This window comes from Harpia harpyja, chromosome 8 (assembly GCF_026419915.1).
Source record: "Harpia harpyja isolate bHarHar1 chromosome 8, bHarHar1 primary haplotype, whole genome shotgun sequence".
Classification (NCBI taxonomy): Eukaryota; Metazoa; Chordata; class Aves; order Accipitriformes; family Accipitridae; genus Harpia; species Harpia harpyja.
The window spans coordinates 9388561-9404054 of record NC_068947.1 but is presented as its reverse complement, the minus strand read 5'-3'; the positions used below and the strand labels follow the sequence as shown (position 1 = coordinate 9404054).

The following is a 15494-nucleotide window of genomic DNA, read 5'->3' as shown; positions in this document are numbered from 1 at the left end:
CTGACCTAGGGGAAATGTTCCTTTCTGAGCCCAAATGTAACAGTGAACTTAATTCTTGAATACAATTTAAAGCAGGCACTCAAGTGATTTTAATGCTCCTCAGAGTACCAGTATCCCACACTGAAATACCTCTCAAACTTTCAAGTACTTCTTGGACCATCTCCCCCCACAATGGTTGGCCAGCTTGAGTCAGCAAGACATTTCAAACCAAGTTCAGGAATACCAAAACAGAGTATGTTTCAAAATACATTGTCCTTTCTGTACTTCACTGAACTTGGAAAGAGAGGGAAGATGTAGAACCTTAGAAGATAGTTGTACAACTCCTGGATATACAATCACCTTCTACCTTCTCCCACAATGCTGCATACTGCTGAAACAATAGATGACACTTATGGAAGGAACCAATGCTAGGTGTCTACAAGGACCGGAGTACCATCAAAAGCAGGGTACAGGAGTCCTAGAAGACAGCAGGTTAAGACAGGAAGCAAGAGCAACTCAAAGACAGTGAGAAGAGAAATAGCAATTACACTAGACACCTGGCATCTACTGCTTGAATCAGATTCAGTATCACTAACTTTTACATTAGGCCATAAGCAGCCATTTTCCTCCCTGTTGTCCAAATTCTGAGGGCAAAGAAGGATAAGGAAAAATACAAGAGATAAGTAAGTGCATGCAGCCCTGAGCTAAGTATTTAGAGAAAAGTTGGGAGACCTGGATTATGCAGTCAGAAAAAAGTGAATATGAAAGGAAAAGGTGAATTGCAACATACAGTATACAGGAGCTACAATTAAGGGACTGGAGGAAGAACAGAGGGCCATTTGATTTCTGTAACATGCTTAAACGTGGTCAGTTCGCCAGATAAACCACACAGAGTGTATTAACCCTGTCACAAGAGCAGAAGCTCTCTGGGACCACGAAACTTGTCAGTCCAGATGCAAGCATATATGAACAAAAATGCATCTAAGGGGTATTCAACAGTATAGGATATGAGCACAAAGGCCTCAAGTAAAATCACTCAGCTCCTCTTCTCCAGGACTTTGGACACACAACTTTTGTAGCTGCAACCCTAGAGCTGAGCTGGCTCCACAAACTGGTGTGGTGCTGTGCCAGCAAAGCCCCCACCAGACCTGAAGCCTCAGGAAGTGCAGCACAGAAACCTTCCAGCAGCTTGCCAAGGGCTGGCTCAGACCCTGCAGAAATGACAGTGACCTGGAGCTAATAAGCTCTGGGGAAACCCACACTTGCCCATGGGCACAATGGATACACATGGTACTCACAGATTCTGACAGACTTTCAATAACTCTTAATTATCAGAAGTATGAGTGTCCTTCTACACCAAGATACCGCACTGACCCTGCTGTAACTCATTTCACTGAATTGGTTCTAGCCCACATACCTGGCTAAGAAACTTTGGAGCATGACGACACAAATCTGCTGTCCTTGCTTTAGACAGATGGCTAAAAATAACCATTTCAAGAAGATGCAGAAGATACAGCTTCAGTAAGGAACTCAAGGGTGATCCCATAGACATGCAGATGGATTATCCAGAGAGAGATGGTCTTTAGAGAGGATGCTGGAAACAACTCCCATTATTGGGCTGCCTAGCTTTTGGATGCACGTGTGCTCATGCACATACACACTTTTTTTTTTTTTTTTTTTTTTTGAGGCTCTAGGGCCAGCCTCTCTACTCTTTCCCACTCTGTAAGCCTTTATAATTCATCAAAAACAAAGATTTGGGATTAAGGCTGAAGGTTTGAGTTGTGCAGTGAAATCTCATTTCAGTTTAAATAAGCTACAAATTCTAAAAGTTGCCTTGCGTCTTGCTTGCATTTGTCACATTGGAAAGTTCTGGCAGCATGTTAAAAACTGAATGTAAACGTTAGGAGCAATAAAACCCACAACAAAGGCGGAGCAGTGCAGAGTTGTTGAGGGCATTTTGAAAGAAAGAGTGGAGAATATTCTAGCCTATAAAAAAACAAAAACCTAAAACTAACAACTTTTTTTACTTTTAAATTTATAGCATTATGACATTTATTTCTGGAGCAAATCTCATTACTCAAAACACTTCATAAGTATTCCAGAATTGTTGTAAAGATAAACATCAGTCTTGCTATTAAATGCTATTTTTCAAACAGATTTTCTTCTATTAGCAAGTAACTCCAGACTATCATTTGACAGTCTCATGGTTTGCTTAACAAAGAATAATACACTGATGCCTACACATAAAAAGATAATCTTCCATAAATAAATGCATCTGCCAGGAATAATATAAGTCACAGTCTAGACAGGATTCATACTACTCTTGTCAAATTTGCTCCTTGCACTTGAAGGTGGTAATGATGACATTTAATTCTTACAAGTACTTTCAGTTCAGTTATGTCCCTTTCAATTTCAGTTCCTGAAAAGATTTAAAGAGGATGCAAATATCACTCTTATTTTATAAACAGGGTCACAAAGACAGCAGTTACCCCAGAGTCACTCGAGAACGCCAATGTCGATGGCCACTGGCACTGTTCGGAATAAAAGCTACTTGAGAATCCTAACCACTAGAAAATGGTGCTTGATAAAAAAATTTACTGGCTCTTTTTAGGTTTTGTTGCTTCACAATCTAAATGAGTTACAGACTGCAATATAAAATTTATGTAGTTCAACAGCTGGTTATTTTTCAATTTCTCCTTTCAGTTCTCCCCTTTTGAAACAGAACTCCTCAGATTAAGAAAAATGCCCTTAGCGAGGTAGCAAGGTGTCCAACTTTAGATCTTACTGAGATAACGGAACACATTTTTGATCTGTTAAGAAATGTACACAACAGAATCATTTGTATTACTTCTCTATACATACACAGCTCTGAAACAGTGTCCGCCAAGTTTTGAGCTACCAAAATAGTGTCAGTTATACCAAGTGAGCACCCTATCATATTCCTCAAGCACTGGCAGTGATTTAAAAAAGAACCATCATGTAACTTCAAGTAGCAAGGAAAAAAAAAAATATAGGATGTAACTGTAAAGATAACAGTTAACAAACAACTACTTCTAACAGCTTTCCTTATTTTCTCCTTAGCCAATAATCCTTGCATACGTACACACATAGGAATTCATCTAGAGGGCAAGAGGAAGAATAATTAGATAGCAATGCAGAAGCCCTTTTCAGAATTGGACATCAACAACTTAATAAAAATTGAAGTGCATAAAGCATATGAATAGATTTCCACTGTTTTTCACAACTTCAAGAGGAAAAAGAAAAAACTTTTTGTTTGGGAACTTTCAACTAAGTCTGACACTTTGGAGAGTTACGCTGATGTTAGGAGTAGCCAAAAATCTCATTCTGCTCTTATTACTTCATTGCATTGACAGTTTTTTGTTGGGGTTTGTTGGTTTGTTTTTTGTTGTTTTTTTTTTTTTTTAAGAGATGACTTCACAGCTGGCAGTACATACATCTCCTCTCTCACAAATCACAAGCAGAGAATTTTTTTACTGCGCTGTTCCAACAGCCCAGACAAAAAGATGGCTGCATTTTCTTTCCGTAAGTTGGCACTTCTTTTGTCCCTGAAGAGATGCGATCACTTGAAAATTCTGCACTCACCTTAGGATTCCTGTCAGACAGATTCTTTGCTACATGCAAAGAAGCCAATTCCAAGCGCAACTACGGCTGAAATCAGTGTTGGCAACAACATGTCATTATCTTGTTTTGGATCACAAAGGTGCACCGTAACTTTTGTTTCTCCAGACAGTGCTCCAGAGCAAAAAAGACTTAGAGAAAACAATAAAGATAACCCAGAATATCATGACCACAACCAGGTTTTTATTCTTAAAACTGCCTAAGAATAACCTTTATTGACATGGAAGTGAAGTCATCTTGGTCCAGCTATGCAAAAGGGAGGAACAGGCACTTTGTACGTCACTATATTTAAAACACAACTAGCTGGTAAGTGTAGATACCCCAGAAAAATATTTTGATCTGACTTCTGGTATTACTCAAATACTGGGGCAACAAATACTGACCTGAATAGGAGACCAAAGCAACTTTCCAGGAGAACAGAACTTTCCAGAACACACAATGAACTTGTCAATCTGACTAGTACAATTTATCAAACACATACACAGTCCTGGTGTGGAACCCTCCTTTTAGGCAAGTTAGACACAGCAAGCAATATGGTAGAATTATTAGTCTAAGTCATGCTGTTTAAAATTCTAACTTTTCTCTAATATTCTCAAAAGTACGTGCATGCCAAATTTGAAGAAAAAATTACAGCAAGACATTTGGAAAGCTAGGTTAATAACCTGTTTTTTAAAAAATAGAATTCTTCTGAGTTTTAGTATCTGTTATAAAGACCAAACCCACTAGGTCTGATATCAAAGTGAATACAGAAAACAGGTAGGACAGGAATGACAAGATTTTTATTGCTGTGAGCTTATTCAACTTCCCTACTCATGCTAAGGCACCTAATTTCTAACTACATTGATGGCTTTCTAAAATTACTGATCTACGAAAGTTCTGCATACCAGTCTGACACAATCTTCAGGACCAGGGTTGTAACAGAAACAATTAAAAAGTTTTAAGCCTCCATCAGGGATTCAAAAGAACAAGAAAAGACTTTACACACTGGCCCAATAATCATTAACTGTCTTTTCAGCTTACCTTTTTTACTTAGGTCGATAGCAGCTTCTAGAAGAACTTCTAATTCCCCTTTCGGCAATACAGGAACAACCCATCGAGGCCTATATTCAAAAACAAAACAAACCCCCCCGTATTTCAATTGTGCTGCTTAAAAATCAAGAATCCTTGCCCTCTGTAATGCTTTTAATATAGGGTAAGAATATACATTTTTAAAGGCCCTGATAAGCACTCCATTAAAAAAAAAAAAAAACCACCACACAAAAAAACCTCTGATTTGAGCCTCTCTCTCTTTGCAATTCTAACTCAATAAAAAAAGTATTTGTTTTTAAAAGAAATCCAGTGAAACAAAGATGCAAGAATCCTGATTCCACTATCAAGATATTTGCACAAATAATCTACACCCTCTGAAAAAAGTGTGAAAATACCTGTTAATCATGTCATCCAACTTTGCCAGGTCTGTGTGTGGAAATGCAGGCTCCTCATCTTCAAGCTGGGGTGGAGCATCTCCTTGGCCCTGCTCATCAGGCGGGGTAGCTGGGGAGTTCTCATTCGATGAATCAGGTGAAGAAGTCTAAAATTGGTATGGAAAATACTTTAAATACTGACTGCACTTACGTGCCACTTATTTTGGCGTTTTTGCTTCACACTGTGTTTCAAAGAATCACTTGAAGTAAGTACCTGTCATCATAAAATATAATAAAACCATCTGATTTCAAATTTATTAACAAAAAATAGAGCATAAAATGTGCTGTATGCTTTTTATCTCAACAGTTTAAAAATTAAGCTACTTTCCCACTGAGGAAAGTGGGGGGGTTTTGTAACAAACTTCTACTTTCAGCAGACCACTTATCTAGAAGGTGAAAATAAAAGACTATACGGATGCTCCAGTTTTTACAAATCTTCTGCAGAAAATATGACTATTTTCGGTAGAAAGACAAACTTCAGCAACAGCACAGAAGAAAACCAACATGAAAAACATTTTTAGAAGAAGTTTGCTAAAAATGAGTAACACACTACTAAAGTTGGCTACTAACCAACCTCCAAGAACATGACTAGTTAAGCCCATTTTCATGGGCCATGCAAAACACAATGCATTTTGTAGATGCACGCTTATTCATATATAGAAATAGTATGAATTGACAATAATAAAGATTCAAATCAGAACAGCAAGATTTAGGAGGACAAGAGAGGACCAAAACCTCAAGAACATTTTTCATATGTTGTACAGGGTCTGGTTGGCATGGAGTTAATTTTCTTCACAGCACCCTGTATGGTGTTGGGTTTTGGATTTCTAACCAAAATAGTATTGATAACACACCAGTGTTTTGTCTGTTGCTGAATAGTGCTCTTGCACAGATTCAAGGCCTTGTGTTTTTCACTTTGCCCGCCAGCAGTAAGTAGGCTGGAGGTGGGCAAGAGGCTGGGAGGGGACACAGCCAGGACAGCTGACCTGAGCTGACCAAAGAGATATTCCATACCATATAATGCCAAGCTTGACCACAAAACAGGGGGGGGTCGCTGTTGCCTGGGGACTAGCTGGGCATCCATCAGCTGGTGGTGAGTGACTGCATTTGCATCACTTGTTTCCCCCATTATCCCTTCACTTATTAAACTGCCTTTATCTCAACCTATAGAATTTCCCACTTTTCCTTTCCGATTCTCTCCCCCATCCCACTGAGGTGGAGAGAGTGAGCAATAGGGTGGGGGCTTACCTGGCAGCCAGGGTCAGCCCACCACACATGTTCCAAAGAACAATTCATTCTCAGGAAGTAGCAACGTTAAACCTTATGATATTAAACAAATATCATCTTCTAACTGAATTAAATGACAGTGTAGCTTTTCTTTTAAATGGGTTTGGCTGCACTGTTTAAAAGCATCTTTTCTGGTATTTTTTCCCAAACAAAAAAGAATCATCACGTTATGATGTAGTATTTGAAAGTTTTTGCTTATTTTTTGAAATCAGGACAACCTGTTCGACAGAAACGTGCCACGCTGTTTAGGGAGTCTAGTACAATGAACAGAGACCTAGATGAAGCTGGTCTTAAAGAGCTGATACCCACTCATAAGCTGTTTTATCCAAAAAGTGCTTTTGCAGAACTGAGCATAAACCAAACTCTCAGAGCGTAGTTTTACCAATCTGTGGCAGGTTAAGTCTACAATGCGGTTCTGAGGAAGCTTCTGAAATTATTCCAAGAAGGCTTCTTATCCAAAATACGTATGCTTGAAAGAACTATGCCACTGCTTGAAAAGGGAGCATCTTTTGCAATGCAGCGCTCCCTAACTGTATCTACTTTGCCAATAGTACTACCTTCATCCCTCAAAATCTTTTTGTACTTCCAGACACTCACAAAAAGATATCTAACTTAACTAGACATCTCTAGGAATACACAAACTCAAATAATTCAGAAACACTATTTCTAAAGTACTAAACGCTTTATTTTTAGAAAATTTAATTGTTAATATCATACCTGATTCTGCTGGAGGGGAGGCTGGGACTGTCCATCAGGAGCCTGGCCCTGGCTATCATTCCCTCCTACCGGAGAGCCACGAGTCGTGGCTGTCATACTCGACACAGGGCAGATCTTTGCAATTTTGTCTGCTTATGTAGTTGTTGTGAGAGAAGAAATTATAGTCCACTTAGTAAAGTTGAAGTACCAGCATATGCTTGCCTTAAAAAGCTCCAACTCAAGAACATGCCATCTTGCAGAGACCATTGCATAAACTGAAAAAAAAAAAAAAAAAAAAAAAAGACAATATGCTATATTGACACATGCCTATAAAGTAATCCATACCTGAAAAAGATCACTACAAAAACAAATACACTGCTATAAAGAATCTTTTATTTTAGACTTAGTGTTTCATTTTATTGAGTACAACTGACATCAAAAGAAGGTAACATTTGAAGTATTTAACACGATTTTAATGTTCTAAGTAAAAATTACACTGATAATTACCTCTATACCACTGAGAAACTGACATGCATCCAAAATGCAGCTGTTTACTCTGACTCTGTTGTGCTTGAATTGTTATAGTAGATTTTCAATTTGAATTCAAGGTGCTGATCAAGATCTATGTAGAAATGACCTGGTTAAGAGCATAAGCAGCCAAATTTGTCATCTTTTCTAATACTCTTCTCCTGACACCGTCTAACTGCAGATGTCTGAGAGGGAGATTGATTCTACCTCAGCTAAGACTAATAGAGACCCTGCAGCCAAACTTCTTCTGTTAGCAAATCAGTATTTACCTAGGGCATTTGACCTGTATTCCATTCTTCCAGCACGTGCCTATGAAAGCCTGAGTCCACTGGCCTTTCGGGCCCACTACAAAGCCCATCACATCCCCACCAACTATTTTAGTGGATTATATTAAGAATATTCTGACATCAGATTTATTTGTTGATCCTGTAATCATGATATACCAACAGTTCAATAATCACTACGTATTTCAACTTCATTGTGTTAAATACAGAGATAAAAAGTTGCATTAAGTTGTAACAGCAATTCCACTCTATACCACAGGGCACTGTATAACCACAGAAGACAAAAAGTAATTTTCTAGAGCACCTCAGACTTCCAAGCACCACATAAACCAATAACAACAGTACTCAGGAAGTTCAAAAGCCAAGGAGGGTGGTAGAAAGAATTCTATGAGCTTTCAGCAAGATTCATTTGGCAGTGCTAAGTTCCTGATTCAACCAGCAAAAGCTTCAAGTTAACCAGTTAAGAGTAAAATTTCTGCTGTAACATTATGCATATTTCGAAGTGTTTTATTATGACATCTCCTCTCAAATTATTTTTCAGTGCTGTTATGTTTCTCCAAGACACTTTAAAATCCCTTCCTAAATCGTGCAAATTTGCAAGCCATTATATATACAATAAAAATTTTGACTGAATACACTATTCGTCCCCTGTGCAGAATCCAATATTAACAGCACCAACAAATTTAGAGTTCTCCAATATTGTCACCAAAATAATGTTCACTTTTGAACAGAACTGTGTTCTTTGGATACAAGCAATTGTAATCCATCCCCGCTCTTCAGAATTCATATTCATAGGGCTTAGTAAGTCTGCTAAGTTCAGAACAGAGGCATTACCAACTCAAATTTTCTTTAGGAATAAACTGATTTTTTTAAATGCAATTTTAAAAATGAACTTATTTTAATTGGTGCTCTTTTTAAAATGCCTTCCTGAGTATTTACTTGGTTTCTATTGATGTTTAGAAAGATCACTAGGTAGAAAGTATTAGCAAGACTAAGTTTCCTGCCATATATATATATATATATATACACACACACAGAGCAGTCTACTGCAGTTCAGTGCAGTCAGTTCCCCTACACTACCTGATTGAGGCTTCTAGATACTTGCATAAACCAATGAAATCAAACTTCCACCAACTTACATTGTACTTTTCAACAGTCCTAAGCCAACTATCACCACAATAAACCTTCCTTAATCACCACCATTCTTCCATAACAGGTCTGGTTCACAATACAGCCACACAAAAACTTGTGCTGGCACAAGGAGTGAGGTAGCAAAGAAGCAGGAAAAGGGTGAAACGGCTCCTTTCAGCAGCAATCCTGGTCTAGGTTTGCGTAAACTGCAGAAAGAAGTGACCACTGGCAGCTGTGGCTCCACAATAACTTACATCAACTGCAACCTGCTTCAATCTCATCTCTTTCTTACTCTAATACTTTTGGCTGAACTATCATGAAGTTAGCCAGTTCACAGTACTAAAGGAAACAACAGCAAGAAAACCTCCCAAAGTTACAAAGACCATGATTATTTTTCAGCTTCTTTAATTACCTGAACTAGTGTACTGCAAGGCCAGAGCATACTCGTCCCAATGCCAGCCAGACAGCCAGGACAAAACTGCAGCTCTCCTGTTAGACTTACTTACAGTAGTGTGGATTTACCCTCAGATTTTGCCTCTGTGCTTAGCTGAAGGGTCTGGGCAAAGCATGCTTGTAAATTCCTTTCTGCTCAAGGTCAGTGACATAATTTAACTAGGAGATACAAGAAAACTACTAATGAAATAACCAACTTATTCAAAATCTTGTAAATTCAGAGTAAAACAAAATCTGCATAACAGAAATATACAGAAATTTGTAGATACTAGTAAATACAGAATATTTACATAAAGGACTAACATATCTTTTTCTTCCTCTTATTCAGTGACTGTTCGCTTAAGACTCTGATCACAATACTCTATGTATATTACTTAAATTACATTCCCAGAAAAGTGTATTTCAGGGCATCCAGAGAAGTTCACTTGGCTTGGACATGTGCATAAGATAAGTCCAACCTCTTAAGTGAGTTCATTGCTTCTCCCCCCCCAACTCCCCATTTGTGTGATGTCCTCAGAGATACAAAAGTAACTGCAAGTTATGCTGCACCTAAGTAGAAACACTCCATCTCCAATAAATGGTCTGATTGCTTCTTGTAGTATCTGCATACTCTAAATTGCAAGGATATCCTTGTTCAGGTATTTTCCTTCTAATTACAGCGTATACAAACATGTTTTTGTAAGCACAATTCATCATCCAATTTATGCGTTTTAAACAGTATTAGAAGGGAGTAGTTTACCAGTCCTGTTTTCAGCCACTGATTTAACCATTTATGTTTTAGAAGAAACATCAAACTGCATGCCCACAAAGAACACGCTACTTCTTTAATCTCTCTAAAACTGATTAACCATGAAATTTCAAAATTCCCATCACTTCTTTAATTCAGACTATTCAATTTGAATTTTTCAGAGTTAAAACTCACCAAGGTACAGCTTGGCTCAGCTCAAGAATAGCCTTTACACCTATTTATAATTAATTTGATTATTTATAAACAAATGTAAACTGATGCAGCAACACCTTGGTTTTGAGCAAACAGCCCAACAGAAACAATTCAAACTGCCTGTATCCAGCTGGATACTCTATATTAATTTTTATATAGGTCTCATTTCTACTATATTTGATTTTGGATTCAGCACATTAAGCCACGTTAAAAAAAAACAAAACTATCGCCTTCACCCAAAGCTTTGAATGGATGTTTTGATACAGTGACAAGATGGAGACAGACACCTATTAAATGACAAACTCACTACTCCATTGTTAATCTGATGTATGAGGCTATGAAGACTGAGTCAAATCCCACTGGCATTTGCTTTTGATTGCCAACTGAGCAAATTCTGATTCGTCATGCTTTTGCCATCTCCTTATGTCGCCCTGGATCCACCACTAAATTATAAGTGAAGGTCAGCTTTTGCTCCACCTGACTCCTTGTAATTTTAGTAACACCAAGAAAAGACAACTATAGTTTTTTTGACTCCGCATGCTCCCCATTTAGAAGACACCACCCGCTGCAAGTAGCATTCCAACAGAGCACCAGACGACTGCGCAGAGGACACCGGACACTGCACTGCCCTCCGGGATGGGCCTCTGCTTCCAGGCTCAAGCATTCAGTACAGCTGCACATCTGAGCCTCACCTCAGCTTCCAGCAACCTCACGCCTGTACAGCAGAAGAGGTTAATTTTGTTTGGGTAAGAAAAGAAATCAAGCACCTTTCCAAAAGCCAGGAAAAAAGCTTCAGACATAGGTTCCTGGGTAAGTGCTAGATAAAAAGCAGGTATGTACATATTACTCTGTTACAGGGTAACATGTAACAGCAAATACAAAGGATGGCATTTTAGCATATAATGATCAAGGAACATACATCATGTTCTAATACAGTTGACTTCTAGAACTGCTTTATCTGAGTTTCTCAAAGTCATCTCCTCAAAAGTAACTGAAATACCCCAATACATACAGCCTTTCTCCTAAATTAGCTACTTACAATATAAAGTCTCAGAAAAAAGCAAATGCAAGGTGACAGATGACAGTAGCAGACCTCAAAATACAATTTATTATTCATGCGCATTACCTAAGCCCTATCTAGGGACACAGACCTCTTTTTCCTTTATTTAAAGTTTTCTGGTTATATACAAATGCGAATATATGCCACAAAAACTACTCTGCAGTGTGTAACAATGTACAGGATACATGAACAGACCAGGATACTAGTCTACTCAACATGTAACAACAGAGCTTTCTGAAAATCATACAACTATGCTAAGAAAAAACAAAATTATTTTTTCTCCAGCATTATTTATGGAATGACATTCCTATCTTAACAGGATCTCACAGAAGATGTGCTTTTTCATCATAAGTGCTGTACTGCAAAAAAGCTTAACTGCAGCAATACATATTTTAGGTTGAAAAATATCAGATTTGTTTCATATAGGATTCTGGGAACTGCTTTCTTAAAATCCTAATAAGTACTGACTCATCACAAGTGTTATGACATGATTCTAGTCTAAAAATTCTAGACTTAGGAATCTAACCTTCTACCCTATTCCTTTATTTCAATCAAAACGCCTTCTCATCTAGGAACACCTCCCCCAAAACTGTAACACTGACCTAATTCAGTAGTTACAATCTATACACACCCCTACACATTTGTAACTTTCTTTTTCCGCTGTGCCTTACGTCTTTCAGGAAGGAGGAAATTATTTATATAATCAGAATAGAAAAATGGTGGTCCCAGAAATTTGCTCATTAACACTGACATGCACTGAAATTGAAATGTACTCAATGATTAATGAAAAACTTGTCATGAAGCTACTATTCAGCAGAGCAAGAAGTGTCTAACTTTCAATATTTAAAAAATACCTGATAAGCAGCCATCAGAAAAAAGGTTATTTCAAATAGTTTATATTACAATGAATTTAGATTCCTTCTCCTAGTAAAGAAGTGAGTGTACATGGGACTTCGTCAGCTGCATCAGGCTCCAGCACATGATTTCAAAGCAATAAATTTCTAAGTGATACAGTAAAAGACAGATTTTGAGTAACTATAATTCTTATGAACCAAAACTATTCTCATTGAAAAATAGGTTACTTCAAGTAACCTTTTTCATTCCTCTTTCCACATCATACACCTGAAATTAAGACATTTGACAGCATAAGTTTCTGGAACTTTGGAACATCCATGCAAAGGTACAATTCTATTCGCCCACAATATCATGTGACAAAATAAAGAGGGATGTCCTGAAACGTACTTCGGCTCTTCCAGGATTTTTTTTTTTTTTTTTTTTTAACTTCAAAGTTTAGTGTTGAGACTAAGTGTAGCTAAGCTACATCTACTTCATGGTACGCAACTTCACTTTGTACAAGATGCTCCTACACCTACCATTCACATGAATCTAAGCAAGCAGTAAAAGCACAGGAAGTCAACTTCCAAAAGAAAGCATCACCGCTTATTGTCAGGTCAAGGGCAAAGCAGAAGGACCACAACTCTCAACCCCATAAATATGTCTCAAAGACGACATCTAAATGCATTCAGATCTTCAAGTACCAGCTACGCAGCATTCTATGCTGAAGAGACCGCAAAGGAATGCTGCAGAAAATGCTAGTTTTAAGTAATGATGTTTCCTCCTCCTTGAGCAACAAATATGAATATTATCTGTATTACAGACTTACAGGTATTACAGCCTGATCCTATTATCTTCTGCCCATATTTTAGAGCACTGGGGAACTTATGCAGAGGTCTGGTTGAAAACTTAAAGTTCTGAGGAAATTCAAAGATTGAAGCCTTAATGTGAATGAGATTTGGGGAAAATGAAGGTCAACAACCTCAAAGAAATGAAAATGCCGTATTTACACCCTGTGTTAAGAGAACTAAAATACTCATATATGTGGCGTAATTCAACAACAGGGATAGAGAATTCAGTATCTGTCCCATCACTTAAAAAAAACCCCAAACAACCCCAAACGAAACAACTAGACATAGAAGGCTTAATGATACAAAGAACAATTTTTTTTTTTTTTTAATACAGCAAAACCACACGGATTATTTAATCTTTTGGAAAAAAAAAATTCAAACAAGGAACCAACCTCAAAACTAAAATAAAAAAAAAATCAGATCTAAGAACTTCAGTATGTACGTTTGTTTCAGACAGAGTCAGATTCAATCTCATGCTGCCAAGCAACACAATGGTATGCTTTTTTCCAATTATGCTACAGTTTATTTATGCAGGAGGCTGCCCTTCTGCAACCCAAAAAATGTGTTCTTGGCAATATAGCCAATTAGGATTGAGTTGATACTGCAGGTCCAACTGCAACCTCAGTCCTTTACAGGCCCCAGTAGAACACTATAAGCAAGGACAAATCATGTTTTAATGTTTACACTTAAATAATGCTTTAGATTAAAAGGAATACACACATTTGCAGTTGATTATCATCTATGGAGCAGTTATTATTAAAACATGTCTACTTAGCACTATTTCAAGAAAATAATACGTCTAAAGTTTGCACCAAAGACTGATTAAATGCTCTTGGTTCCTTATTTCTGATTATTAAATCTGTAGTTTGGTCATGGCCGTATCAAATACTTCAAGCTGTTCATCCAATTCTAAAATGTATGTAATAGTTACACCTCTCCAAGCTATACAGCAAAGTTCACTGTCCATAACACTTTAAGAACCCTGTTTGTTCCTTAAAGCATTAATCCAAATGCTAATAATTGTGAGGTGTTACACTATTAGACCTTTTTTAAAAGATTTGATCTTCATTTTAAAAAGGGATAATTACTTTTAATGTTACTTCATATTCAACTTGACTGCTCTGCCTTTTTGCTACGAAGTGTTATTACTGGATGCTCAAAAGTCAATGGGAAACAATCAAAATACATTCTCAGTATTAGGGGTAGCAAAAAATATAGGCTTAATTTCACTTAAGTAATGAAGGCTTTTCTCAGCAAGACATGAATTTTTACAGCAAAGCACTAGGGAATAGAGGAAATTTAAAAATTTCTGAGCATTGAAGTATCAGTGGCTTCCTACTAGTTGCTGAAGCATGATATGAAAGGGAAATGAAAAGCTTTGGGAATGTACAAAATGGGATGTATTACAAAGTCTGAAAGAGACAGACCAGACACCGAAGTTTACATAGTAGTACTCATCTCCGTGTTTTCTCTGCATGAGGATGCACACTATACAGCCTACAACTCTTGACAATTAATATTCTTCATAAGAGCAGACTTGTAAACTATATTTCTGTACTAGCATTGAAATTCTTCTTTTTATTAGTTATAACAGTATCTAGTAGTGGTTCAGAAATCAACTGGACAGTGATAGCAACAGGTTCAGTTTCCTAGTGGAACAAGTCTTTAAAGCTGTTTCAGGAGAACATATAGGTTTGTATACTAATGCAGGTAGAAAACAACACCTCACTTCTCTTGCACGTGTAACAAAATTTAGTTTTGGATTAACATATTGCAATATACTAACAAAACAGAATGATGTATCCCAAAATAATTTTTTTTCTTCATGTAATTCATTTAATACATGGTCTCCAAATTTATTCTAATCGATTATCCTTAATTTTTAGCCAGTATGTATTTCCTAGTACACACATATGATTATCATTCATAATACATTGAAAACATCCTAGCAACCACCATATAAACCATTAAATAAATGTTAAACATCTCAGCCTCTTCTGCCATGATAATAAGTAATATTTCTGCTCTGAATCTAAACACAAAAGATGCATCAATGTCATAACAAAAAATTCAGTTTCCAATATTTATAATGTAATACATTACAACAACTTATACTAAATATTTTAAAATCAGAAGACCCAGATAAGCTGCACTCAAAGAGTTTTATGCTATGATCACGAATCCAGAGAAATCTACAGACGTAACTTCTACTAGATCTTGAAAAACAGGATATAGTCCAAAATAGCACAGAAAGGAAGGGGGGGAGGAGCAGGAGGAATGGAGAGAAGAAATCAAACTACCATCTCTGGACATAAACCCGTTTAGTGAAACTCATAGCCACTAATGCAA

At 37.2% G+C, this 15494-nt stretch overlaps 2 protein-coding genes across 4 annotated transcripts in view; one reads left to right on the top strand and one right to left on the bottom strand.

Moving 5' to 3' along the window:
* RPL8 (ribosomal protein L8) overlaps positions 1–15494 on the top strand; it is a 161739-nt gene that overhangs the window by 89007 nt on the left and 57238 nt on the right. The gene's annotated exons all lie outside the window — the stretch shown is intronic.
* Positions 1–15494, bottom strand: part of USP9X (ubiquitin specific peptidase 9 X-linked) — a 105045-nt gene that overhangs the window by 72614 nt on the left and 16937 nt on the right. For 2 of the 3 annotated variants that reach the window (XM_052794155.1, XM_052794153.1), the window contains exons 2-4: positions 7086–7339; positions 5043–5188; positions 4639–4718 (exon numbers count right to left, since the gene is read on the bottom strand). In XM_052794155.1, coding sequence (XP_052650115.1) covers positions 4639–4718; positions 5043–5188; positions 7086–7181 — 322 coding nt within the window. In that variant the 5' untranslated portion in view covers positions 7182–7339. Of the gene's footprint in view, positions 1–4638; positions 4719–5042; positions 5189–7085; positions 7340–7571; positions 7655–15494 lie in introns of those variants that run through there. The other variant, XM_052794154.1, reaches the window with a different exon arrangement.